The sequence below is a fragment of the Zonotrichia albicollis genome, chromosome 2 (genome assembly GCF_047830755.1).
Source record: "Zonotrichia albicollis isolate bZonAlb1 chromosome 2, bZonAlb1.hap1, whole genome shotgun sequence".
NCBI classification, from domain to species: domain Eukaryota; kingdom Metazoa; phylum Chordata; class Aves; order Passeriformes; family Passerellidae; genus Zonotrichia; species Zonotrichia albicollis.
In genome coordinates this window covers 95,483,940-95,510,044 of record NC_133820.1, presented here as the reverse complement: position 1 = coordinate 95,510,044, position 26,105 = coordinate 95,483,940, and the positions used below count along the sequence as shown (strand labels likewise).

At 37.3% G+C, this 26,105-nt stretch overlaps 1 protein-coding gene across 1 annotated transcript; it reads left to right on the top strand.

Annotated features, from left to right (window-relative positions):
* The first annotated feature begins 79 nt into the window (after nucleotides 1-79).
* Nucleotides 80-26,105, top strand: LOC102062036 (interleukin-5 receptor subunit alpha). The gene is made up of 14 exons (XM_005495542.4): nucleotides 80-200; nucleotides 4,781-4,910; nucleotides 5,003-5,178; nucleotides 6,359-6,498; nucleotides 7,101-7,139; nucleotides 7,866-8,007; nucleotides 16,914-17,043; nucleotides 17,137-17,312; nucleotides 18,665-18,804; nucleotides 21,023-21,061; nucleotides 22,036-22,165; nucleotides 23,376-23,472; nucleotides 23,968-24,049; nucleotides 25,735-26,105. The coding sequence occupies exons 2-14, from the start codon at nucleotides 4,783-4,785 to the stop codon at nucleotides 25,807-25,809; spliced, it is 1,494 nt and encodes a 497-aa protein (XP_005495599.3). The 5' UTR covers nucleotides 80-200; nucleotides 4,781-4,782; the 3' UTR covers nucleotides 25,810-26,105.

Here is a 26,105-nt window from a genome sequence, read left to right as displayed (position 1 = left end):
CCTCTATGCTGACCTTTGTCCCAAGGCCGGGAGGGACCCTGCTGCTCCCCATGGTTTAACGGAAGTGAGGATAAGGGAAATGAGGCAATGAGATCACACTGTAAAAACATGCAGAAATACACCAAGGCAAAGTCATAGTTTCTATCCTTCTTCTTCTCTATTACTGTAAGCACCACAGGAAACAGGTTTTCAAGGACAAGGTAAGTTTAGTATTGTCTGGTTTTCTCTTCTATTTTCTTTTCTGTTTCTCCTTTATTGTACTCCAAAGAAGCTAGGAAAGAAATACTGAGTTTTGTCATTTGTGCTAGTTTTAATGTTAAATAACTGTGAGGGTTGGATGGAAACTACCTGATAGCAAATGCCTGATTTCCTCTGATGAATGTCTTAGCCAATATTTTGATGGCATATTTTTTCTACAATGTGAAAATATTTGTATGATTATAACTTAAAATTTGCTGTTTTCAGCAATCCACATAGCAGTATTTTGTTTGTTAAGTTAAATCTGAATTACTGTGAGAGAGAGCCTGAGTTACTGTGAGGAGAGTCTGTTTTACTGTCTCTTGAAAACACAGTCAAATTGGAAATATTTGGATTTTAGGTCTTTTCATTCATAGAGTAAAATTACTAAACAGAGTGAACTCTTTTAGAAATACTGCATTTAGGCACCAGTAGAATGGAAGCATCTTTTCTCTTTCATGATTTTAATACTTTAGATTTCCCATACACAATTTCCTGAAAGAGCTGCAGGGATGCAGGCATAATCTTACCCTCATATCACATCCAACATGGAAGCAGTAGTTCCATTTCATATTTTCCAACTGGCAGTAATGTCTTTCAAAATCTTTTAGGAGCAAAGCTGGGAAATGAACCTCAGAGGTCTAGTTTAATGTACTACACTCAACACAGATTTTCACTTAACAAAATATAGTCATATTAAAACAAAGTTACAAACCTTCCTTTTCATTGGCTATAAAAATCATAGTGGGATCAAAATATGATAAAATGTATGGCTTTGCATTACTCATAATCAGCAGGTTACTAGACAGTTTTTATTCTCACCTAATCACCTTTCCAATCAATCTAGATGAGAGTAGACACTGCAACAGCATTTCAGCTTTTGAATCCCTGACATGACTATCCCCTGTGGAAGGGTGTTAGGGCTCAGGCTTCTCTGAGAAACAACTTGTGCTGTAGCACAGAGTCCAGCAGTAGCCAATTTTCATAGAAACTTTATAAACTACAGTACAGAAAGGAAAGGACTTCACATAGAAATACTTTGTCCTAAAGATTTTCATCAATTATCTGCACAGGACCTATTTGAGATGTGGAAGGAAGTTTGAAACATTTCTCTGGGGAAAATAGTACTGCTCTACTGCAACTGTTTTTCTAAAGATAAGCAGCTCTGATACTTGCACAGATATAAGAATGAGGAGAAAAAGACATTTTAATAATAAATTTTCAGTTGAGAAAAATAATAGTGGCAGTTTTTTTGTTTAGTAATTACATGTGAATTCCCGATGATGCAAGAAAGGAAAGGAATGAATCCTCTTGGATTTAGCTGACAAAGGTAAATTAGAATTAGAGAGATTCCTGTGGGCTATATTTTTGGTGCATTGCAGTAAGTAAATATGGTGAAGCCTTCATTCATCTTATCCCAGACTAGATTGAATAAACTGGTCTAAAGTAGCTGTTTTAAGGTTTTGGTTTTTTTTTTTTCTAGGCAGTGTTAAGCCAGTATAGAATTACTGGTTCCCCTGTGAGCATCTATACAGCTTTTTGGTAGGTTTAGGAAAGACAAACTCCACCTCACACCTAACAGCATCTTCAGAGTTAAATTGAAAGGTTAAAGTAATTTAATTACTTTAAAAATTTTTTTATTATTTTTATTTTCAGTATCAAGTTTGTTATTTAACATCTTTTATAAAGTATCTAGTCAATTATGTCTAAGATTCAACAGTTTATGCATTTTTAATTGAAGAATGACTGAATTAAAGTAAAAATTCTCTTGGGCTCAGGACTCAAAGGTGAGATCCTGTCCTTCCCTGCTAGTAATGTTGGTAACTACAAATGGTTGTAGAGCCAAATTTTCTTCTCTCTGATATTTTTCTGAAGCTAAGGTGCCTACATTTTTTCTGATGTCTGCCCAAGAGATGGAGATAATCTAAGTTGACAAAATAGACATAAACAAACAAACAAATAAATGAAAACACTCTAGGTATTTGAAACAGTGGATTGTTATGCATTTGCATGCAATCATATTTGTCACATTTAAGTATCTTACCTCTTTCATGAAAAGAATTTCAAACATTTAAAATATATCTAAAGATAGTAAAATATGTGAAAATGAGTTATTTGTGCCTGAAATAAAGTATGCTTCAGAGGACATTAACATACTTGCAGATTTATTTTGCTATCATCATCACATAATACAGGAGGCAGTTCAGAAGGATAAGTACAATATAGAGAAACTAAAATGGTTTTTGCATCAGTGTTCACAGAAAAGACTAATAAGAATATGGTCCTACCATTTTTTAAGGAAATAACTATATGCAAGTGACAAATATGGGGCATTTCAAACAGGTGTGGTTAAGCAAAAAGACACTAGAAAAATTTAGCTAGTCCTCAGTATAAACTGGAGGCAGAAAAATATCAGTGTCTCTGAAACAATGTGGGTAAAAATTCTCATGAATGTTTAGCTCTATTCCAGATGTTGCTAAAAACAAAAAGGTAATAGCTGACAGTGTTGGATGAATAGAGTAGGCTCAAAAATAAACCTTACAGAAAGGGTAGTGGTGTTTATATACTTTGCTAGATTCTCTTTGGCATAACCACAGAACTTTGAATAAATAAAAAATGAAATTAAAAAAAGCCTTAAAACCTTGGAAAAAATGTCCAGTCAGTAACGGGTATGGAGAGACTCATATTTATTCACAGCATATGGCTGAATATTTCCTTTGTCATTGAGCACTTCAACTGCTTGTTGGCCCTCACAAGAATCAGGTTGTGAACTGATTTAAAATCAGAATAACCCTTTTTTCTTTAGATTTAGCATTGCTAAATGCTTGAGGAAGCCCATCTCTCTAAGACCCTTGCACAGCACCTGTGATCATACTTCAGACTGCTGCATTTACCCAGTAATTTCTTCATGGGAAGAAAATTTCTCTATTATTTTTTTAAATGAGTGAATGAAATGCATAGACTTGGTTGGCCCAGAGTCATAAACTGAATCTGTAGCAGAGAACTGATCCAAGTTCTCCATCACCTCATCAAGTCCGGTAATGATTGAACTCCCAAAAGTAGTTTGTTAAATATATATAAACTTACACATAAATTGGATGTAAACAACTCCCTGCTGAGAGCTTTGATACCTCTAGTGACTAAGTATGGGTCAGTATTTACTACAGATATGGAAATAGCTTAGGCAGCTTTTCTCTTAGTTGCTAGCCCACACTTTCATCTCAGACAAGCTTGTTCCACTATTTCTGATAGAGGATAAAAAAACAACCAAAAAGAAAAGAACTGCTGAGAGGAGCATTAGTTGTAATGATGATCAGTTGTTCAAACCTGCTCACTACAGGGCCCCACAAGAAGTGGCATTAGCACAGCCAGGGGGGCAGGATGGAATCAGGCAGGATCAGTGAAGGATGCGAAAGGACATGCTTAGGCCAACACTGCCATTGAAAGAAAAATGCTGCTGAACCAAGCTCTTGAAAAAGTTTCAAGCTTTCTCTTGGAAGAGAGAAATATTTCTAGAAATCCAGTAGTACTTTTACAACTTTAAAAATTTCTCTTTATTTCCAAAGATGTAAGAATCAGATGTGGAGTTTTAGGGCTAACTAGAGAGGTAAATGCAAACGTTGTGTGTATGGCTCTTGAACTCAATTAACAGTGGTTGGGTTAGACTTGGAAAGCTGTGGCCCAGTCCTTCAATTCACAATGATAGCTGTTGAGGTACTGAATGTTCATCATTTCCTGTGGGAGATCTCACCTTTTGGTGGGGGAGAAACACACAAAGAAATAATTCAGATTGTAAATTAACTTAAGCAAGGTGTAAACTTCTGCTTCAGCTGTGTCTTGATTTTACACTAATCATACAGACATTCAGGCCTGTTTCTGTCACGTTCAGTGCTAATAAGATTCCCCCTATCCTTGAATCCAAGGTACTGGAAGAGATTACAGCTAGTTTCAATTCCTAATTGAAAAATACATCATTCTCTCTTTGAAATTGCAACACTTCTGCAGGGATTATCTTCAGGAAACAGTTTCAGGGTTAGATTGTAACCAGCCTGCTGTCACGCAGAAGAAAGTGGTGGACATCTTATTTAAATTTTTAGTGCTTTGTAACCAGGGGTCAGAGTGCTTAATACAAGTGCAGCAGAGAGAATTTTGCCACTCTGCTCATGGTTGTAGAATTTGCATGCCATTGTAGACTGGGCCTCAGTTAACTGGGGGTCTAAACAAAGGACACCATGGTGACTGTCTCTGTAATTAACTTCCACTAAATCCCTATGTTTGAGTTGATTAAAGACTCAGTTAAATTCCAGTCACATCTATGGCTTCTGGAATCATGACAGATAATGCTCATGGCTCAACAGAAATAAAATCATTGCCATCTTCAAGTAAGGACAAAACTACAAGACCAAAACTGTGTACAGTCAGATTTGCCAAGTAGGTAGCAAAAAAATTGCTAAACGAGCATTCAAAGATCTGTCTGTGTTATTTGAGGAGTTATTAAGTCTTTCTGCAGAGTGGACATGGGGTATTCTTTCTGTGTTTGCAGGCATGAATGGAACAGCCATTTCAAACTTTGCCTGTGTCATTTTTAATGTTTCCTTCATGAATTGCACATGGCATGTGGGCAGGACTGCTACAGAAGACACCCAATATTTCCTGTACTGGGGGTCCTTGAAGTAAGTAGGTCTGCTTGAATATTGGGAATTTTGATTTGTGGTTGGACACGTGACATTGTCAATGTTTTATTGATTCAATATTTCATGTAAAGGAATGAAAATGTCACAGAATGCCAAAATTACATTAAAGATACCCATGGAAGGCACATAGGATGTCGATTCCAAAACGTGACAGTAAAAAATAACAATCCTTATTTCCTGGTAAATGGGTCCAGAAGCGGACAAAGCATTCAGTCATATGAGGAGTATATAAAGCTATACAAAATCGGTAAGCATTTTTTTTAATTTAATTTCCAGTTATATCTTAAAAGAATGAAGAATTCATCTCTGGGAAAAAGCATACATTTAAAAGATATTTCTCCCCATAATACTTTTGGGTTTTTTCATTTTTTCTGAGCCCTAAAGTATAAAAATGGACAAAAACTAATGAATACAGAAGCACTCTGGAATCATAGGTCAGAAAATTTTGAACATTTCTATCAAATATTTATTCTGAGGGAAAGGTGTCATCTTTTAGAATTAACTAGCTAAAGATCCCTGAAGGGGACTATCTAGATGTTGGTCTTATTATCTCTTATTATCTCTTATGAGGAAAGTGAAGGGAGACTTGCACATCCTGTTGATGATCATCGGTCTCAGATTTATTGATCCAGCTTACATACTTTTATAGTAGTGTTAATTAAGCTCATACATATTGCAAAAACTGAGCTCATCATTGGTTACAGATTACATGCCAACCCCTCCTTTGTTGATAATACCTGTGGCTTTCTTGTTGAGGCTAATACTTGTTTTTCATATCCTGCTGTTGACTGTTATTGACTAGATTCAAGGACTCCATGTTTTTCACCGTGTTTTTCTCATTATTTGATCAAGGACGCAGTGTTTTTGTTTTTCTTGTAATCAGAAGGCTGAGAACTTACTGCTTACAGCTGCTTTTTACTGCTTAACCAGCTGTATATGATCATGGCCCTTTTTCCTTCAAGCCACGTCTGCACAAAACTCCAACACTCTTATTATTGCTTTTTATGAATAGCAATGCTGTTCATCCACAAAGTGAAAAGAAACAGTTACCTTAATGCTGTGAGCAAAACTCCTATTTTTAATGGAAGAATGTTAATAAAATAAAATCTGTTGAATTCGAATGTAGTATTTAAAACCCTTAAACCCAAGAAATAAAACTAAACCTTCAGAAATCATATGCTGAATACAATAAAATGTAATAAATGGCTTGTGTTTTTAGTTTTCCTTACTGTTGCAGCTCTTGCTCCAGGCTTCTCAATTGAAATGTTAAATCAGGAGTCCTGCTTCAGAATATGGGAACTATATAGAAATTCTGCTAAAGTTGCATCTTTTTAGATCAGTTGCTTGAACATCTACCTATATTTTTAAAATGAGAGACTGAAGACAGCTATTACTAATCAATAGTATTTCTGGTTATATTATTGTAGAAAAACTCACCCCTCCACTAAATGTCACAGTGAACTGTACAGAAGCTTCTCGTAGATGTAGTATTTGGTGGCAGCCACCTCGCACAAGTCATGTGGAAAACATGAGTTGTTTCAAATATGAAATTGTCATAGAAAACAAGGTAAGAATAATTGTGACATTTAACAGCATTTTCTTTCTCTCTATTTCTACACCTAACACCATACAACCCCGTTCTCATCCCCTCCTTTTGAAAGCTTGAATGAATATGGAAAGTAATATTGTATACTTCAAAAATAAAGTTCAAAATATTTGTGAGCTTATTGTGTTCCAACAGTGAAAAATTAAAAAAAAAAAGGAAACATAACTAAATTAAATATTTAAGAATGCAAAAGATACACAGGCAAAAAACCAATGGAAAAAACATTGTCTGAGTTGGTTTGTAAATTTTAGATACTTTGTTTTAACAATTAAAATGTAAACATTTTGTCAACCTGAGCCTTTTTTTCTTTTGTTTAGTGCTTTGATGCTCAATTCTATAATCACACTGAAATGGTGCAACATTTCAGGACATCAATGGAGAGGAAAAACCACTTAGTGGAAGAACAGCCTAAATTTCACAGTTTAAATGCCTTCTTTAAGAGAAGGCACTTAAAATATTACATACAATTTTTCTTTCTGAAAATCAAACATCCATGAAAGACCCTTTATTATATAGTAAACAAAAGAATAATCTTAAAAATTAAACTTTTCCCTTGTTGCTAGGCTGATGCTGAGAAAAACCCCAAAACTGCATCTAAAACAGTAAGTCTGTATTAATCTAAAATATTGAAATTTCTTCTGTATCAGAGCATCCTCCAAACAAATTGGTTTGGTTTCACACTATCTGTTTCAAAGTACTGCATATTCTTATTTTTGATAAGTTTTCTAAATCTGAAGTTTTAAACTATTGTTTATAAAAGTTGATGTGAAAACACCTGCACATGTGAACTTTGATAGTACTCCACAAAAATCTTCCATTTTACATTCTTTTTTACTTCCTAACAGATTCATATAAATGTAAAAATATGGATCTTGATTCTGTGTAACACAAAAAATGTGGGGATTTTTTTTTATAATACTTTCTGGAAAGAATTGAGATGTAAAAGGCAAGAAAATATTACCTCAAAGATTAGGCCAATATAAAGATGGCAGACAAAAAATATAATCTGGCTATCGAACTCTACCTCAATTTTGAAAATACCCCTGCCAGATCGTTAAAGAATTTTTATTCCTAAAGTCCCATTGCTTAGCAGAGTCTAAGGAGCCAAGGAAACATACAGCAAATTTCATCTTCATATTACCCAATAACAAAAGTATTCAAACAAGGGGAGCTAAGATGAAACAATCTAACTTACTAAGTGATATTTTCTACTAATTATTTCAATCTAGTCTGTTCACAGAAACATTATATAAATGTAAAATATAAATTTTTATTGTAATTATAGAAAAATAATGCAAAAAATCTCATTCTACTTATTTTGCATTTAGACAGAAATCACTGAAAATGACTCCTACCTATATGAAAGCTTCAGCTCAGGAAAAATGTATAGCGTCAAGATCAGAGCAACAGATGCAGGCTTTTGTAGAGTAAGCTCAAACTGGGGAGAGTGGAGTACACCTGTGGAGTTTGGTAAGAATAAAAATCCTTTCCTTGACCTTGTTCAGTTGTTACCTGTCTACCTTATTTTTCCTTCATGCTTACAGATGGAAACACATTGATAATTGCACATTAATTTGCTAGGACAAAGAGAGTCGAAGAATTGCCATGTTTCTTACTATTGGGGGGTTCTCTAATAATTCTTGGGAGGCAGTGCTTCTTGCGCAGGGATAGTGAAAGAAGCAGACCTTTTTGAAGTCTGTTACCAGCTGTTTTACTTCTTCCATCTCTGCTCCTGACTTTACAATCTCCTTTTTCCTGCTGTTGCTCTCTGCCACCTTGGATATTTAAATACTCTGTAGGACTCAGTTCCTCAGGTTTCTAGTTCCTGTGGACAGCCCATGTACTCTTCAGCCACTCTATTCCTTTGCATGCTACAGGGCAATGAGGTCTGAGCTAAAGAAGTCATCCCTTCATAGAGTGTTTGACACCCTGATGCAAAGCAGATTGCACATAGCCATGCAGTCAATCATGCCCTGTGATGCTAACCAATACTTTGATGATTGCTTGATTTTCAGGAACACAACAATTTACATCTACTTCATCATATATGCTGTTTCTGATACCAAGCCTGGCAGTAGGTCTCACATTTCTCCTTTGCATGACAGTGTAAGTCTTATTTCTTGTGCAAAAATTTTATTCTACAGTTAAAATAATACTTCCTCCAACAGAAAATTTCTGGCTTCTTTTTAAAGGAGACAAGGCAGGGAGAAAATCAACACTGAGCTATACTAGGAATCATCTGCCGGATGTTCCTCAAGTATGCTCTATACTTCTGATTCCCAACTTTCTTATCCACTTGGTGAATATAACACAATGCTTTCCAATATTAGGCCAAGGCCTTTTATCAGTACCTCTTTCCTACCATCAGACCCTGCAATGTTGAGGGGTGGTACATGAAATTTTTTCCATGTTTTGACAACATTTCCTTTTCACATACTTAAAACGCATCTTCCTATGATGCCTTAGTAAGTCAGAAAATAAGTTATTGTCATCCAAATTCTGAAAAAAAAAAATAATATTGTATTCAGCCTATGTATTTTTTAGCTACTTTTGAATTAGAAGAATACTATTTATGTCTTAGAGAAATAAAATAGTACCTCAGGAGCATGATTATACAGTCTGTGTTCATGTGTTTCCAAACTAAGTCTTTTCTTTACCAAACCTTTTTGTCACTGCAGAAGGGCTTATTTCAAAAAAACATCTGCTACAGTACCACAGCCAAGAGACCCATTCCGTGAGCCCTCTCCAATGGACTTGCAGGTATGCTTTCTTTCCATTTGCCTGAAATTCAAAAATTTAGTGTCAAGGGTATGACCTAACTGTCAGAAAGATGTACATGAGCAAGAACCAATTTTCTTTCTCCTTCTTGCTCTTGGGATATGGACAAAGATTGTCCACACACAGATAACTTGTCTGTGTTACTTTTTCCATTACAAAATAATTGTCATCTGTCTACCTGGAGCATTGGGGAAAATGCAGTTTCACCCTGCTGTCCCTATAAGCCATGTGCTATCACTAAAACAATGCTGAGCATAAGTTTCTCAGCACAATAATACTGCAGCAGCAAGCAGGGAGAGAAGGGACAAAGAAATCTTCATTAGTTTTGCCATGCTAGTACTTGGCAATGATGCTGAAGGAGGTAAAAGTTTCTAGGGTATGGCAAGCAAGAAAGTAGAGCAGAATGTTGAGAGATGCTAACTTATGTGGAACGCTGGAATTGGCTTGTGAGAAGCAACAAACAGGCAAACACTGCAGGAACTGCCCTTCTAGAGAGCATGTTGCAGTTTTCTGCAATTTGCAAAGTCTTTAGGTTGGTTGCAGGCAGGTCTGGAAGACAAAATTTGTCTGCAGTGATACGCTCAATTACTGCTGAGCCTTTATAAATCCTTTTATTTTCTCTTCCTTTATCATGTTAACTTTTCTATATTTTAAAAGATGATTTTTCCAGCTTTTTAGTTGAAAAGTCTTTGCTCTTCTTTGGGAGCTATATGGAGGGATCATGCAGACATGTGTACCTTGGTCTTCTAATTTTATTGTGTAAAACCTGCTACAGGTTTTAGACAATAAATAATAAATTTTAATGACAGGAGATTCATAAATCATGACCTTGTGACAAATCTCATGCATGAAAAGCTAACAAAATATTATATTCTTCCTTTAATAGCCAGAATATATGAATCTATTAAAAAAACAAGGAACTGAAGAAATAACAAATATTGAAGAAGTGATGGAATGCAAGTGAAATGAGCGACTTGATTTTTTCTAGCATATATACCTTACTGGCAAAAATTAAGAGGTTTTTCATATTCTCTCACTCCTGGAAACAAGGAGAAGAGCATCAGCTGTAAAGACAATTCCCCAAGATCTTATCTCTGAAAGCCTCCTTGTATTTGATTGCATTTTCTATGAACAGTAAAGTTTGGACTATTTCTGGTTTTTATTATGATGAATACTACAGTATTTCAGAAAAAAAAATCAGTATTGTTTTGGAAGCTATTTTACTGTTTTTCAACAACATGCAAAAGAATAATTAAGAACAATTTAACTTAAGGAGTTTGCTCAGGATCTCCATTGATTCAGTGTCTCAAAAAAGGTACAGCCATACTGAGATTGTGATCAGGAATGAAATTTGACATCTGTATGAAAGCTCGCTGTATGAAGCCGCAATCAAACCCCTTAAGATTACTTGCTCATACAAAGGAGTACTGTAAAGATTTTCTGATACAATCTTCCCCTAAGTCTATTTGTTACCTCCTGTTTTTCATCCCTTTTTATCTGTGTTGGACAGGAAAAAATTACTTAATAGATGATTGCTAATAGGTAGCAGATGTACAAATGTATATGTATTGAGTGGGAAATGTTGGAAATTGAGCATTTGAACTCTGCAGCAGAAGCCTGTCATTTGCTAATTGTGGTACAGGCAAGTTATGTGTTTTTATAACATCTGGATGAAACAGAAGCATAACAGCCTGAATTCTCCAACTAATAAGGAGATATGAAAGAAAGCCCTCAATTTAGGTGCTAATCACATATTTTAACTTTCCATTTTGCATGAAATTGAATATGAGTCAGTCCTTCCCTGGCAGCCAGGAGGGCCAACCTTGTTCTGGGCTACATCAGGCGCAGCATGGCCAGCCAGGCAAGGGAGGGCATTGTCCTGCTCTGCTCTGCTCTGCACTGGAGCAGCCTCACGTCCAGTGCTGGGGGCAATTTTGGGTGCCACAACACAACAAAGATATGAAGCCATTAGACAGGGTCCAAAGAAGGGCTGCAAAGATGGTGAAGGGCCTTAAGGAGAAGCTGAGGCCATTTGGTCTGCTCAGCCTGAAGGAGACTGAGGGGAGACCTCATTGCAGTCACAACTTCCTTGTGAGGGAAAGCAGAAGGACAGGCACTGATCTCTTCTCTCTGGTGACCTGTGACAGGACCCAGGGAATGGCCTGAAGCTGTGTCAGGAGAGGCTTATGCTGGGTATCAGGAAAATGTTCCTCACCCAGAGGATATTTGGGCACTGGAACAGCTCCCCAGGGCAGTGGTCACAGAATAAGCCTGGCAGAGTTCAAGAAGCATTTGGACAACACTCTCAGGCACACAGCCCCTGACTCGTGGGGCAATCCTGAGCAGGGCCGAGAGTCAAAGTCAATTACTTTTGTGGGTCATTTCCAACTCAAGGTATTCTATAATTCCATCAAGTCTCAAGGTGGTTAAAGTCATCTCAAGTAGCTGAAATCCTGTCATGGAAAACAAAGTCTTCTCAGTGATAAAATTCTACTAGACCAGGTTACTGTCAAGAGACCATCTTTGGAACTAAATTTTTTTATGGTTCTGTGTTTCTAAAGGAGCTTTCAATAAAAAAATATTTTAATGTCTTTTTAAAACAGAACCAGAAAAGGATCCTTCTACTTAAGTTACAATTGCCAAAAGATAAAAGCACCTGCAATTAAATGGGAAAACTAAAGCAAACATTCACTGTAACTAAGGACAATTAAACAAATACAGTCTACCGGATCCTCTCCATCTTGCTTCTCACAGAGTTGATCATGGCCATTGGTGCACCCCTTACATCCCCACTGCTTTCACTGTGAAAGCTGCTGAGACAGAAAAGGCATTTAGAAAACTCGTTCACTACCAGCACACTAATAAGAAAACCATAAACCATATCCATAAAACAGTGGAGGTGGCAGTAGGTGTGGAACTAAGGTATCATTTTCCCATCCCTGGGCAAAGACCCCAAAATCAGTGGGAAAGGATGGTCAGGCTTTAGAATCTTTTAACTAAGTGTCTTGGATGCTCACACAGGAAGAAGTCCTTTATTCTGGTCTCCTATGGCTATTCCTCTGTTCTATGCTAAAAACTAGAATATTCTTGATGAAAGGAAAAAATTAATGGTCTTGTCTACCATTTGTATTTTTGTGACATATGCAAAAGCTGCAACACACCAGTACAGCAAAGCACCAGACAGTTCTTATGAACATTCCTGGTTTTTTTGGAGCAATAAATTATTCTTCAAGTTTTTCTGAGTTCTAAGAAATGTTTGGTTTGTTACTGTTTCTGCAATGACTTCACTCCCTGTCGAGCCGAAAGTCTGTAAACAGCCCCAGTGCCTCTGCCCACGTTTTCCTTCTCTCCTTTATTCTTTTTCCTCTTTCTCTTCTTCTCACTTTGCTTCTAAGTCCTAGGTGATATCAAGGCCACTCAAGTTGTCTGGTCTATGAAAGATGACAGACTTTGGTAGCACCCTTAGTAGCACCCTCTTTGCTTGGGAATTTTTAAAATGTGTTTAATTTGTTTGCATTTTTGAAAGTCTTAGGTAAGGAGTTTGCTTAAATATAGACAAGAAAAGAAATCCCCTGGGTAGAACAGTTCCCTTTTCTGCAAAAACATCACTGTCCCTCTGGGCTGTTTGGATTGTTCTGCTGCAGTAATTCCAGTTTAAAGACAAAGCAGCCAAATCAAAACCTCAAACTCCACTCTTCCTCACTGTGTTTCAGAGATACATAATCTGAGAGCACACAAAAGCATGCTGCTTCCCTGCTGCCTTCTCTGCAGGCTCAAGGGATCTTCAGAGTGGGAGCATGGAAAAACAGGCAAACCAAAAATTCTGACTGACTTCATTTCCTAGAGTCTCATTTGACATTTCTAGAGCCTCTGTGACATTTCTCATGGGTCTGATTTAATTACTTGAGTACTTGTCACTCCTCTTCTCCATGAAATGCAGTATGTTACTGCTACAAAATTGAGTGCTTTCTTCCAAAGATGAGGACACAATAAACTACAGGGTTTAAACTTTTTTGTGATCAAAAGTCCTTTCTTCTGTCTTTACAGTACAGTCATTGTTCAAAAAAATACATACATGGTTATGTATGGAATGTATTTAACCTGGAAATACAGCAAAACTTCTGAAAATTGACTGCTTTTGCCTCTGAACAGCTATCATGGCTCAGACCTGATGTCTAAGCTTTCATTTGCTTTGTCTGTTTACCTCTATAATGTAACACGGGTAGTCATAGTGATTCTCACAAAAAAATGAGCTGCATATTTAACTAAATATGCTTTTCGGTAGAATATCCATCTATACACACATGCTTGTCAGTCCCACCCTTTGTCTCTAAGGTATGCTTCAGAAAAACTTTGTCACATTTTTATTCTCTACTAGCATATGAAGAGAGTGAACATCCATGAATAGGTCCTTATAGATCCAACATTGCCTTAGATCATTACCTCTCAAACCCCAAAAGACCAGGCAAGGCCCTCTTGATTCTCTCATGATTCTTGATTCTGTGGATGACTGAAGTCCTGGATGCTCAAAGTGAGCTGTTCATCTCCTCAGTTAACATCGAGGTATTAACAGGTGTGATTAAATGCATGACCACAACCACAGAGTGCCACATCAGTTCTTTTTTCCTGTTTTTTTTGGTTTTTTTTTTTTTTTTTTTTTTTGTGGTAGAAAATAATTTTGCAGTTAAAAAGTTTCCAACATGATGAGTAGACTTGCTTCACTACACCTGTTCACTTTACATGTGTTGAGGAAAAGACTCCATGTCAGATATCCTCTTTGTGGTGCTGCTTAGCCTCAGCAATAACTCAGTATAACTAATATCTACAATCAACATGAGATCATGAACCCAGAAAATGACTGCCCACTTCTAGTTCATCAGTCACCAATCTCACACCCTAGCCAGAATCCAGAAAGAAGAAATACTCATGAGCCTGGGCATTTCTGGATCTCTAGAAAGGGAAGCTCTCTTTGTCTACAGGGAAGACAGCACTGAGCTACCTTTGACTTCCTCTCTTGGACATAACTATATCCTTCTAGACATCTGTGAATAGCTGATACATAAGAACTAATGCTGGTGTGGTTAAATCATTCCATATGTCAATAAAGAAGCTGTAGGATTGGAATGACCTCAGCATTTTGATAAAGGCAATTTTATATATATATATATATATATATATATATGTGGTGTGGGTCTGTGTGTGTGTATAAATACATTATAAATATAATGTGTATAAATAAATTATATATACATTGTATATACAATTGTAATATATATATTATATAATGGCCATATATAGTAGCCAAGGAATGGAAGTGTTAGAGAAGCACATGGACCATTCTCTTTCGTGCAAGTTTTTAACTCCAAGAAGAAAGAATCTGCATGTTTTTAAGGGGAAATGTTGACATATCTTGATGTTTGAAAACAGTCATATTTTCTAGTGATGCTTCAATTTCAATGTGAAGAAATGAAATTACTTTACATGGATTTTAAATCTCCATATTAAGCAAATTTCATTGCCTTCTGTGAAACAAAGCCTTTCAGGGTTTAAAGGAGCTTTTATGTTTTATACTGTTTATAATAAATCTCTTCTTTAGAAAATTCATGACTGTGACCCAAGAAAGCAATAAATGCCCAAGAGCAGGGCCTGGAATGGCTGTTTGTAGTTGGATGCTTACTACCTGCAATTTTTTTCTGTTTTAGCGGCAACTTGTAGTTTGGCTATTTTCACATCAGGAGAAATGAAATGAGGACGAATGCACATCACACTTTCTAGCAGTGATATATCTTATCTGAAGATACTATATCCAAGATGCAAAATCCCCTTTTTCCATCTGCTTAGAGAACATTTACAGTTTATGTTCTCATTTCCCTGGGAACCCCCATAGACCTGGTTCTCCCTGCCCAGTCCCTGGAGCTTCCACCACCATGCCCAGAGCCCAGGACCCCACATCAGCCCCCCGGATCCATCAGCCCCTGCCCAGTGGTGCCACAGCAGGGCCATTCTCCAGGTTCCCCCAGCCCTGCCCTGCCTGGACATGGCCCTGCCAAGCCGGGCCCACCCTCAGGCCCATGGCCCATCCCAGTCCCCCAGGAGGTGCCTGGTGGTCAGGGCCGAGGCTGCCCTGATCTGGGCTGGAGGTGGGGTGGGCTGGGACTGCCAGGTCTCACCCTGATGCCCTCCATGGAGAACCTCCATCTTCCATCCCCCAGAGATGTTTTGTATGGAGAGATGCTTTATACTCCTCCGTATTGTTTAGAGCTAGAGAGAAATACCTGTAAATTTAAGCACTTGCTGGATACCCAAACACCACCATACTCTGGTGCCACAAAAGGGGAAATTTAACCAGCTAACTTCTTGTTAACATTATAAGAAACCCTGAGTTGGGCAATTACAAAATTTGCTATGAATCAGGGGGGAAGTGATGAACATTTATTTTGCAACACTTCCGATGCTAAGATGGTTCCCCAAAACACAAGCAGCAAGGGAGACAGCCCTATTTATAGTTATACAGCCTTTTAAAAGATAGTCTTTCCATCTTCTCTGAACCTGAAGATTGTAATAGAAAGATAAATGAGGTAAAGACATTTTGAAATAAAAGGTAGGTCCGTCTTTTTCTTTCCAACTGTTTTGTTTGCTGAGGTATTTACTGAGTCTCTAGGAAGTCCAAGACTGGAGGGATGTCTGGTTGTCAGAGACAAAATCTAAAAAGTTGCCAGAGGAATATACTGAACTCAGTTAAAGGAAGTTTTTTTTTTACAAATAAACTACCTGCTCCATGCTAAGAAAGATCCTAGACACAATTTTGAATTTTACTGGGTTTGATACTGAATTTTTAGAAGTGAGAGACTGTTCCTCAGTCATAAAATCATATTCACAGAATGATTTGGGTTGGAGAGGACCCTGAAGATCACTTAGTTCCAGCCCCTTCAGGGATGAGTTCCAGTACACCTGATTGCTCAATGTTCCAACAAACCCAGTCTTGAATACTTCCAAGGATGGTGCATCCAAGCTTCTCTGGGCAACCTGTTCTATTGCTTCACTGCCCTCACAGTAAAGTTTTTCTTCCTTGTATCTGATCTACATCCTTGAAACCACATGAACTAACACCCTCAGCAAACTTACCACATTAAGCATTGAGTAACTTGAGTTGATAGATATTGCTGTGACCTATTTTGATATTTTCTGCTGGCAGCTTTTTACCCACGTGCCTGACCCCTATTCACCCTTGACTTTGTATATAGCAGATAGACAAACAATCTTTAGACCTTAAAATAGCAGCCATCCAATGTAAGTCTATAAAGTTTATGCAGTGCTCCTGAGATCACCAGCTCTTTTTCCACACACATTGTTTTATTGCAGCTATAATCACATCTTTGGGGGATTTACCCTAAAAATTTCTTCATTGAATCTATCAGGGCAAATATCTTTCAGTGTTAGAAAACAAAATTAAATGAGTGATTCCTTTCAAACCAAGTAATTCCATTCAAACCAAGCAACAGCAGCAGCTGTCTAACATAGCTAAGTGTGTGCCATGATCCTTCAGCTTGGAGGACTCACATGAATTTTCCTCACCATGGATATTCCTGTGTTTGCAGGCATGAAGGGCTCAGCCATTGAAAACTTCTCCTGTGTGATTTATAACATCTTCCTCATGAACTGCACTTGGCAGGCAGGAAGGGATGCTCCAGCAGACACACAGTATTTTCTCTACTGGCAGCAGTCAAGGTAAGTCAAGGTCTGCTTGAGACAGGGAAGTCTGAATTCTCACTCAACACATCACAGTGCTCATGTTTAACTAAAATACTTTGCTGTATGCAGAGGTGAAGAGGAGATGGAATGTGAACTTTACATTAAAGATGAAAATTTCAGAAATGTGGGATGCATCTTCCAAAACGTGAGCATAGGGACTGAAAAAGCTTACTTCCTGGTGAACGGGTCTAGCAACAACTCCCTGATACAGTTCTATGATGAGTACATTGACCTGTATAAAATTGGTAAGTCAATGATTTATTTTATCTTTATTTCAATGTCTGTATGAAAATAGTAGGGCATTTATCCCTGAGAAGGAGCTATGTACCCTGTCTCACCTAGAGTTGAGATTAAGAGGCTGTGGCTTCCTCAAGGAAACCTATTCCCCAGGCAAAAGACAAAGAGGGGAATCAAACAGGAAAGCTCACAGCTGCATTATGTCCCAGGTTCTTTAGCAATCTACCCTTATAAGTTTTAAGTTTTTCTCAAGCAAAGTCCACAAGTCTTAAAAAACTGTACTTTTCCTTGCTGCCCTGTCAGTGATGGCCAAACACCTCTCAATAGAAGAGAGAGGAGACATTTTAGAAGTTTATCTGAGCACTAATGTCTGCTTTTCTTTGCCAGTGAAGATAACATACAGGACACTGTACCCTGGAGTAAATGAATTAAGACATGTACAACATACCTTAGGCATGGCTGCTGTACTTGAAAGCATCCTGTGCTGTCACTGTTTCTGCAGCAAAATCTCAGTGGAAATGTCACACTGGTTCTGGTATTGTGCTAAAAGATTGAACAGAAAAGGTTTTGTTCTAGAAGAAGAAACTGAGCTGTAATGTCACCCTTGGCAGATAAAACAACCTGCTCTTCGACAAAGTAGCCCATCACAAACAGGTCAGGCCTGTCCCTAATGACTGATGTAAAGTAGTATTCTAGCTCATATTAAACTTTCTTCCATTTTGTCACCCTTTCTGCCATGAGTGACTGTTTTCTGCTGTTCCAATAATCAAGTAATTGGCAATGATCAAAGTATAAAGGTCCTCATACTTCTGCTTACATCTGTGAAGGGAGGGGCAATACATGAAGAAGCTGGCAAGACTATTAAAAATTGAGCGTCTTTCTTAAATTTTGTATGGCTATTTCTTTTGCAAGGAGGGAATAAACTTCAGAGTTCACAACAGATTGAAGGCAAAACCTTCATGTCACAGAAGCATTGTGAGGAGGCTTAGAAAATAAAAGATCTTTAAATTTCTTACTTTAGGAATAGCAGCAGCTAGTTCATCCACAGTAATAAAGTCTCCTAAAAAGAAGACAGTATTTTACCTTACTCATCTAGAAAAATAAATGGAGGGGATTGTTTCTTTGTATTCTCCTATATCATGTTTTGTGTCTTAGTCCCTTTTCTTTTTTTCTATGATCCTGTGTACATGATTTAGAAAACATTGGTCTTTAAACTATTTCTAACAGGTCCTAAGAAAAATAGATATAAACAAATATCTTTGTTCATAGAAGTGTTATTGGCAATTTCACTCTCTTTCATCAAATAAAAAAAGAGATCAAGTGATTTTAATTATTTGAATTCTTGGTTATATCATTTCAGAAAAGCTCATGCCTCCATCAAATATCACAGTCACCTGTGATGAAATTAAAAATTATTGCATAATTCAATGGCAACGACCCCAAATAAGTCATTCTAGCAAGGACATGTGTTTTAAATATGAAATCAACATAAAGTATAAGGTAAGAATGTCTTCACTTACACTTAACATTAATTAATATATTTGCATTTACCAATACACGAGTGAAAAGTAAATAAGTCTCTTCTGTGATGTAGCCTTCCCCATACATAGCACCTTATTCCTTTGTGACTGCGCTTTTCAGATCCATACCAAATCCTGCTCTGCCATATTGGCCCATTGTTTATTTTTTTTTTAATCCCTGCCTCCTTGAGTAAGACACTGCTGGAGATACGCTGGATGTCTGGGGCAGTCCCAGAGGAGAAGCATTGTTAATAAAGATTCAAACACATCACAGCTTTGTCAGTAACAGCACTTAGAAAAGGCACTTCTTTCACTAAAACTTGTTGGAGTTGCCCTGGAATAGAGTATTTCCAGTGGAAACTGGATCTCTGTGGAAGGCTAAAGCTGGGCTTTAAAGAGTGAAAAGGGAAATGTACATTCACATAACAATTTTGAGTTAATAGAAATGAATTAATTTCTCCATGTATGAAATGCTTACCCAGATATATGCATCACACCTGTTGGTCCAAAAGTTGAAGGTTTATAATGATGAACAAAAGGAAAATAAATGTGAGAGAAAGCAGAAAGGCAGTGTGATTAAGGACAGGTTAGTGGGGGTGACCTTGGTTTTCCAAGTTTTTTGGCAGCACCAGGGAAGGAATGAGATTGCTGTGCTTTGCTACTGGGGTAGATGTAACCACTGCGGCAGAACTGCACCGGAACGCCACAGGGTGGCGAACAGACACCACAAAGGAAAAATCTTCCTGAACTACAACCAGATTTGGCCACTTAGTGGCCGATTGAAGGCATTCTGGAATTTGGAATTTCTTAGTCTGGGTAGGGTGTACTATTTCACAGATGAGTCTTCTTGCAAGCCCAGCTTAACTGCCGTGAAACAGCATTACCTCTCTGAATCACTTGGCTGTTGTAACAAAGAAATATTATTGAAAACTCAGTCCGACATCAGAATAAAATCTATTGCAGTAAAGCAATACATACTTTTAAATAACTTTTAATATATGTAACATTAATTTTATAAAGAATGCTCAGTTCATACTTTGTCTGAATTTTCTAGCTATTTTTTGTCATCATTAGCAGCTTTCACCAAGATAATTATGTCAAGGTACAGCAATTATTCCAGCAATTGAGCACTGGCTCCTGTGACACCTATCAGATGCAGCTATAATCATATCTTTGGAAGATTTATCCATAAAAATTCCTTCTGCCAAATTTATTGCCTTATCACTGACAGCTCTGCTGATCTGTCCTCTGATGCCTACACACAAATTCTCTTACTGGTTCATTATTTATCCCAAGACAGAGCTCTGTGCATACAAGGCACTCCTTTATACACAGCAGAAGGCCGTGTTGCCCAAACCTGTTTGCAAGGATGCAATCACCCTCCTTGGAGAGATGTATCCCATTCCTGCCCAGTGGCCCCTCTTTCTCTAAAAGGATCCCAATAGAAGACAAAGCCCTGCCTGTGACAGCAGTCATTCAGCCAGGCATTGACCTGCTGGATGCCTGCAATTCTGCTCAAGCCTTTCCCTCTCACTGGAAGGCCTGAGGAGACACCATCTGGACTTCCTGCCCCTGACCTTCCCCCCAGTGCTCTGTAATCACTTCACTCAATACTTCTGGGTTACCCCTGCACCAAGAAAGAGGAGCAAGGGGTTCATTGGCCAAATATTTGTATTGAGATTATGTGTATTTTATTCTAGCTATCAAAAATGTAGTGGAGGGCAACCTAAAATATATGTTAATCCATGCCAGTCCCAAATGTTTTAATCCAAAAGAAAACCAAATAATATTTATATAATATTTGCAATTACATACAGTGACATTTATTGTAATATTAAAATATTAGATGTAAAAGAAAGGTTTATTTCACAGATTATTTCTTTTGGTTTATTTTTCGTGGTATCTATAAAGATATAGTTTTCATTTAGCTCTGGTTTGCTTTGTGTTTCAATCTGAAATAAAATTTATATCTCAACTGCGATGACAGGGAAAACAAATATCTTACCATAGCAGAATTAATTACTATGTAAAGTTGGCATTGTAGATGAATCAGATATTAGATACTAAATGTTAGACAAATCACTAGTTTTAGAATGCAGAAAAATGGAACAGGAGATAAAAATTAATTATTATTGGAACATTAAAAAAGCAATGATAGAAATAAAGTGAGTTGCTTTTCTTTTTCTTTCAATTTACAGGGTAATCCTAAAGGAAAATCCATATATACATCCATACAAGTGAGTCCGTTTGTTTATTAATCAACAATACATTTTCATTTCGCTGTCAATTGTGAAAAGTAAATAGTATGGAAATACCTTTAAATCAGTATGTGCTCAGTGCCCTATGCTTTATGGGAACCTTTTCTATGGATTTCATGAATACATTAAACTGCTAAATCATCATGGCATATGTAATTTATAATACATTCAGGGGCAGAACTTTTTTGCTTTTCTGTACGTATTTTGAAAATCTCCAATTTTATATTATATTGTCCACTCTCCTTCTCAAATATTTGGAACAGTTGAAGTTACACATCACTGACAACAGAGAAAAGATAAAGTATCTCCTAGGAATTCAATTTTGTTTATGAGAAACATAGACCACAAAAGTCCTTTTGGGATGGAGGCTGTCATCCAGGTATGCTGCACCTGCTTTTAATCAGTGCAGTTTGCACATACCACCTCTATGCAAAAGCCACCAAGCGCAAGAGTATTACATTAAATTCTGGTAACACTGAGTATTGCAGTCATCTACTTATTTCACAGGTTTGACTGGAAAGTTCAGCTTTTTCTGAAAATTCATAATGCAGAGATTGAGGCAGGTGCACACACACCTTATTTCTCAAATCACTCAGTTCTAGCAGTACTAAAATGAGATGGTTAAAGAGGTTTTCTACCTCTCTAAGTGCTTAGGGAAGATATCAATAAATCAAACCATATCATAAGAAATCACAAATTATACTTTTATAGTGTAAAAGATGAAATGCTTCTAAATGTAAAAAGTTGCATCAGTGTCAGGTTATTTTTGAGATACATATTTGTGTATATATTATACAAATAATAATAATAATTCATTTTTTCTCTGTAACAGCAGTCTTCTTTAATAAGCAATGCTTTCAGAACCTCTTAAAAGTTTCACTGGTAAATGGCATATGCATATTTTCAAGGCATGGAACAAAGAAAAGTAACTCAGTTTTTTGGGTGTTTTTTAGGAAGGGGGAAACAGTAACATATTTCTAAGATCAAATACAAGAAAGAAGTACATCTTGAAAATGAGAGCAGCTGGCAGTGCCTGCTTTGTGAGCCCAGCCTGGGGGGAATGGAGCGCACCTGTTGAGTTCGGTAAGAACAAACCCAAGCCCTCGGCTACTCTTCCCCAGGGATGTGCCATCTACCTCACACATTGTCACACGCCTGTGGACACACACACATGTAAAAAGGGTTGGCAAACGTTTTGTTTCACACTGCACTACAGAGAAGAGTGGGAAGAGACTTAATAGATTTCTTAACATTCTAACACCGGAAATAACATTAAAAATTACACCTTTTCAGCTGTAGTGAGCTCCTGCTTACTCCAGGAGGTGGACAAACAGGATCAATGTTAATTCTTCCCATCAGACATTTCTGCTAAAGTTATAAAAGACAGAATTAATTTTTATACCAAGTGAAACCTTTCAGACTGACATTCAGCACAGTCAGTACCCACAGCAGATGTTTGACACAGCATGAAGTTCAACCAGACCAAGTTCAAGGTGCTGCACCTGGCTCAGGGCAGCTGCTGGTGCCAATTCAGTCTGGGAGATGGAGGAATTGACAGAAGCTGGGCTGAGAAGGACTCGGGGGTGTTGGTGGATGAGAGGCTGGACATGACCCAGCCATGAGCCCTCACAGCCCAGAAAGCCAAAAGTGTCCTGGGCTGCATCCAAAGCAGCTTGGGCAGCAGGGCCAGGGAGGGGATTGTGTCCCTGCACTCTGGTGAGACCCCACCTGCAGTGCTGCATCCAGCTCTGGGGTCCTGAGCACAGGAGGGAGATGGACCTGTTGGAGAAGTCCAGAGGAGGGTCACAAGATGGATCAGAGGGCTGGAGAACCTCTCACAGTCTGAGAAAGTTTGGTTTGCTCTACCTGGGAAAGAGAAGGCTCCAGAGACACCCTGTTGCACTTGTCCAGCAGGGGCTACAAGAGAGCTGGAGAGGGACTGTGCAAGGACATATAGTTTAAGGGAGAATGGCTTTAAACTGAAAGAGTGTAGATTTAGGTTAGATTTTAGGAAGAAATTCTTCACCATGAGGGTGATGAAGCACTGATGAGCTCATGTTGCCCAGAGAGGTTGTGGATGCCCCGTCCCTAAAAGTGTCCAAAGCCAGGCTGGGTCTCTAAGCAATCTGCTCTAGTGGAAGGCATCCCTGCCTGTGACAGAGTGGCTGGAATTAGGATCTCTAAAGGTCACTTCCAACCCAAACTATTCAATGTTCTGTAATTCTATGATCTACGCCTCATATTATGACTGCTATTACTACTATTGCTACTAATTTATGAATGTTTATTTCAGGAAATGAGGAAATGATATCTTCTTCAGTATGGATTTTACTTGGGGTAGGAGTTGCAACACTCTTAATGGCAATCATCACAATTGTTTTCTGCAAAAGGTAAACTTAATTTATGCATTTATTTTATTTTCTCTCTGTGTATGTAAGACCTGAAATTTTTTAAAAAATAAGGTGGATGTGTCTCTGTAGGATAGGTAAAATAAACCCCATAAGTGAAACAGAAATGGAAAGAAGATTGTATGATGCACTTTGCATAGAAATATGCAGTAATTCAGAGAAGATATTGCTCTCTCAGCTCGTCAAAACTTTCACCCCCACTTTTCACTGTTTGTTGTGAAATAGCAGGACAAATTTCTTTCTCAGTCTAAGAAGGAAATTTACTACTAGTAAATCTTCAATGAAAAATTAATCTATTACTTTCTAAAATCTTAATGTTTTCCTGATATATGTTCATTCTGTACTGAGATTATGTGTATTTTTCAGTTTACTTCTAAGAGTGAAGAGGAAGATAAGAGCTGGTTCAAGGCTGCAATGGTGTTGGCACATTATGGTTATTCAATTTTAATCTTGTATTCAATATGTTTTGATTTCCAGGACTGGCTGTTTGAAGGCAGCATTTCCACAGATCCCAGGACCAAAACCTGCTTTTTTTACACTGGCTAATACAAATCCAGAGGTATGTTCTCTTTCTATTTTTATATTAAATATGTGAAATACATACAAGACTCTACTGGTTGAATTTTTTAATGATAAGGAACTTATCACAGATGATCACTCTTCTCTTTGCTGAAGAAAAATAAAAGAAAATTTCTGAAGAAAAATAAAAGAAAATCAGCAGGAGAGTTTTTTATGGGAAGTCAAAGTCAGTGCTCTTCCAGAGCCACGGGGTTTCTCCCATTCCAGTCTCAGAGGTGCACAGGCTGATGCTCCCATTGGTAGATCCAGGGAGCAGGAAGGGCTGTTCACTTTCCCAACACAAGGACATGGACAATGACACAACGGGGCACAGTGAGGCAACCAGAAACAAAACCAGCACAGCTGCCTCTACCAGCACCTCATCAGCAGGCTCTAAAATAGGGTCCTGAACATCACAGTCCCCCTGCTACTCCCAGCTGAGCAGGGCTGAATTGGCCAGTGAGATTAGCGCATCTCCTCACTCTCTGCATCTACAAATGAGAAAGGAAAGAAAGAAAGGAAAGAAAGAAAAAGAAAGAAAGAAAGAAAGAGAGAGAGAAAGAGAAAGAAAGAAAGAAAGAAAGAAAGAAAGAAAGAAAGAAAGAAAGAAAGAAAGAAAGAAAGAAAGAAAGAAAAAGAAAGAAAGAAAGAAAGAAAAGAAAGAAAGAAAAAGAAAGAAAGAAAGAAAGAAAGAAAGAAAGAAAGAAAAGAAAGAAAGAAAGAAAGAAAGAAAGAAAGAAAGAAAGAAAGAAAGAAAGAAAGAAAGAAAAAGAAAGAAAGAAAGAAAAAGAAAGAAAGAAAAAGAAAGAAAAGAAAGAAAGAAAGAAAGAAAGAAAGAAAGAAAGAAAGAAAGAAAGAAAGAAAGAAAGAAAGAAAGAAAGAAAAGAAAGAAAGAAAGAAAGAAAGAAAGAAAGAAAGAAAGAAAGAAAGAAAGAAAGAAAGAAAGAAAAAGAAAGAAAGAAAGAAAAGAAAGAAAGAAAAAGAAAGAAAGAAAGAAAGAAAGAAAGAAAGAAAGAAAAGAAAGAAAGAAAGAAAGAAAGAAAGAAAGAAAGAAAGAAAGAAAGAAAGAAAGAGAAAGAAAGAAAGAAAGAAAGAAAGAAAGAAAGAAAGAAAAGAAAGAAAGAAAGAAAGAAAGAAAGAAAGAGAAAGAAAGAAAGAAAGAAAAAGAAAGAAAGAAAGAAAGAAAGAAAGAAAGAAAGAAAGAAAGAAAGAAAGAAAGAAAGAAAGAAAGAAAGGAAAGAAAGAAAGAAAGAAAGAAAGAAAGAAAGAAAGAAAGAAAGAAAGAAAGAAAGAAAGAAAGAAAGAAAGAAAGAAAGAAAGAAAGAAAGAAAGAAAGAAAGAAAGAAAGAAAGAAAGAAAGAAAGACCACATACAACCACCATAAAGTTTTTCATACATGATCTCGGTGTCTGAGCCCTGTGTCCCCCAAGGTCATCCCCTCCAAGCTGTCCCCTTGAATCCCTCCAGGTGCCCACCTCGCCTGCTTACCCTTTCCTGCAAGTTACACATGCAGGAAAGAAAAGAAGGTGACATAGAAAACAGTTCAAAATAGGATTTTGTAAGGAAAGAGGACAGACTGTGTGGACACACAGCAAAAACAGGTGAAATACTCTCAGAATTGTGTGTAAGTAGAGGCTAACCTAACATTTGGTATAAAACTGATGGAAGTTTTTTTTTTCCTTTCAGCTGATGGAGACCAACATACAGTCAACAACATCTGAAAATGAAGAGATAGTATTAGTTGCTGACATCGTGAGATAGCCAAGAAAAATGGAGGAGTCTGAAAGTGCATTTCTTAGACAACTGTATATTCCTGTGGAAAGTCTGGAATAATATATAGGCTTTCTTTACTTTCTTCTTTTTCTTGCATAAAAGCATAATGCAGCCAAGAGAGAATGATACCTTATATGCAATCTTTTTAAATGCCATTGTATTTGCTTTTAGTTTTGGCTAATTTTAACTGTTTGGGTAAGTTGTCCTTATTGGATATCTTCTATTTTGTAAATATGATTGGAATATTTTTTTCAACAAGTTTTAGTTATGTTTTAATCTTATGG

What these genes read in the sequence shown, in the direction of transcription:
- LOC102062036 (XM_005495542.4), top strand. Translation starts at nt 4,783, where the DNA reads ATGAATGGAACAGCCATTTCAAACTTTGCCTGTGTCATTTTTAATGTT. An exon ending in CTCTACTGGCAGCAGTCAAG is followed by an intron (nt 17,044 to 17,136) that starts GTAAGTCAAGGT and finishes TGCTGTATGCAG; the next exon opens with AGGTGAAGAGGAGATGGAAT. An exon ending in CCATATATACATCCATACAA is followed by an intron (nt 21,062 to 22,035) that starts GTGAGTCCGTTT and finishes GGTGTTTTTTAG; the next exon opens with GAAGGGGGAAACAGTAACAT.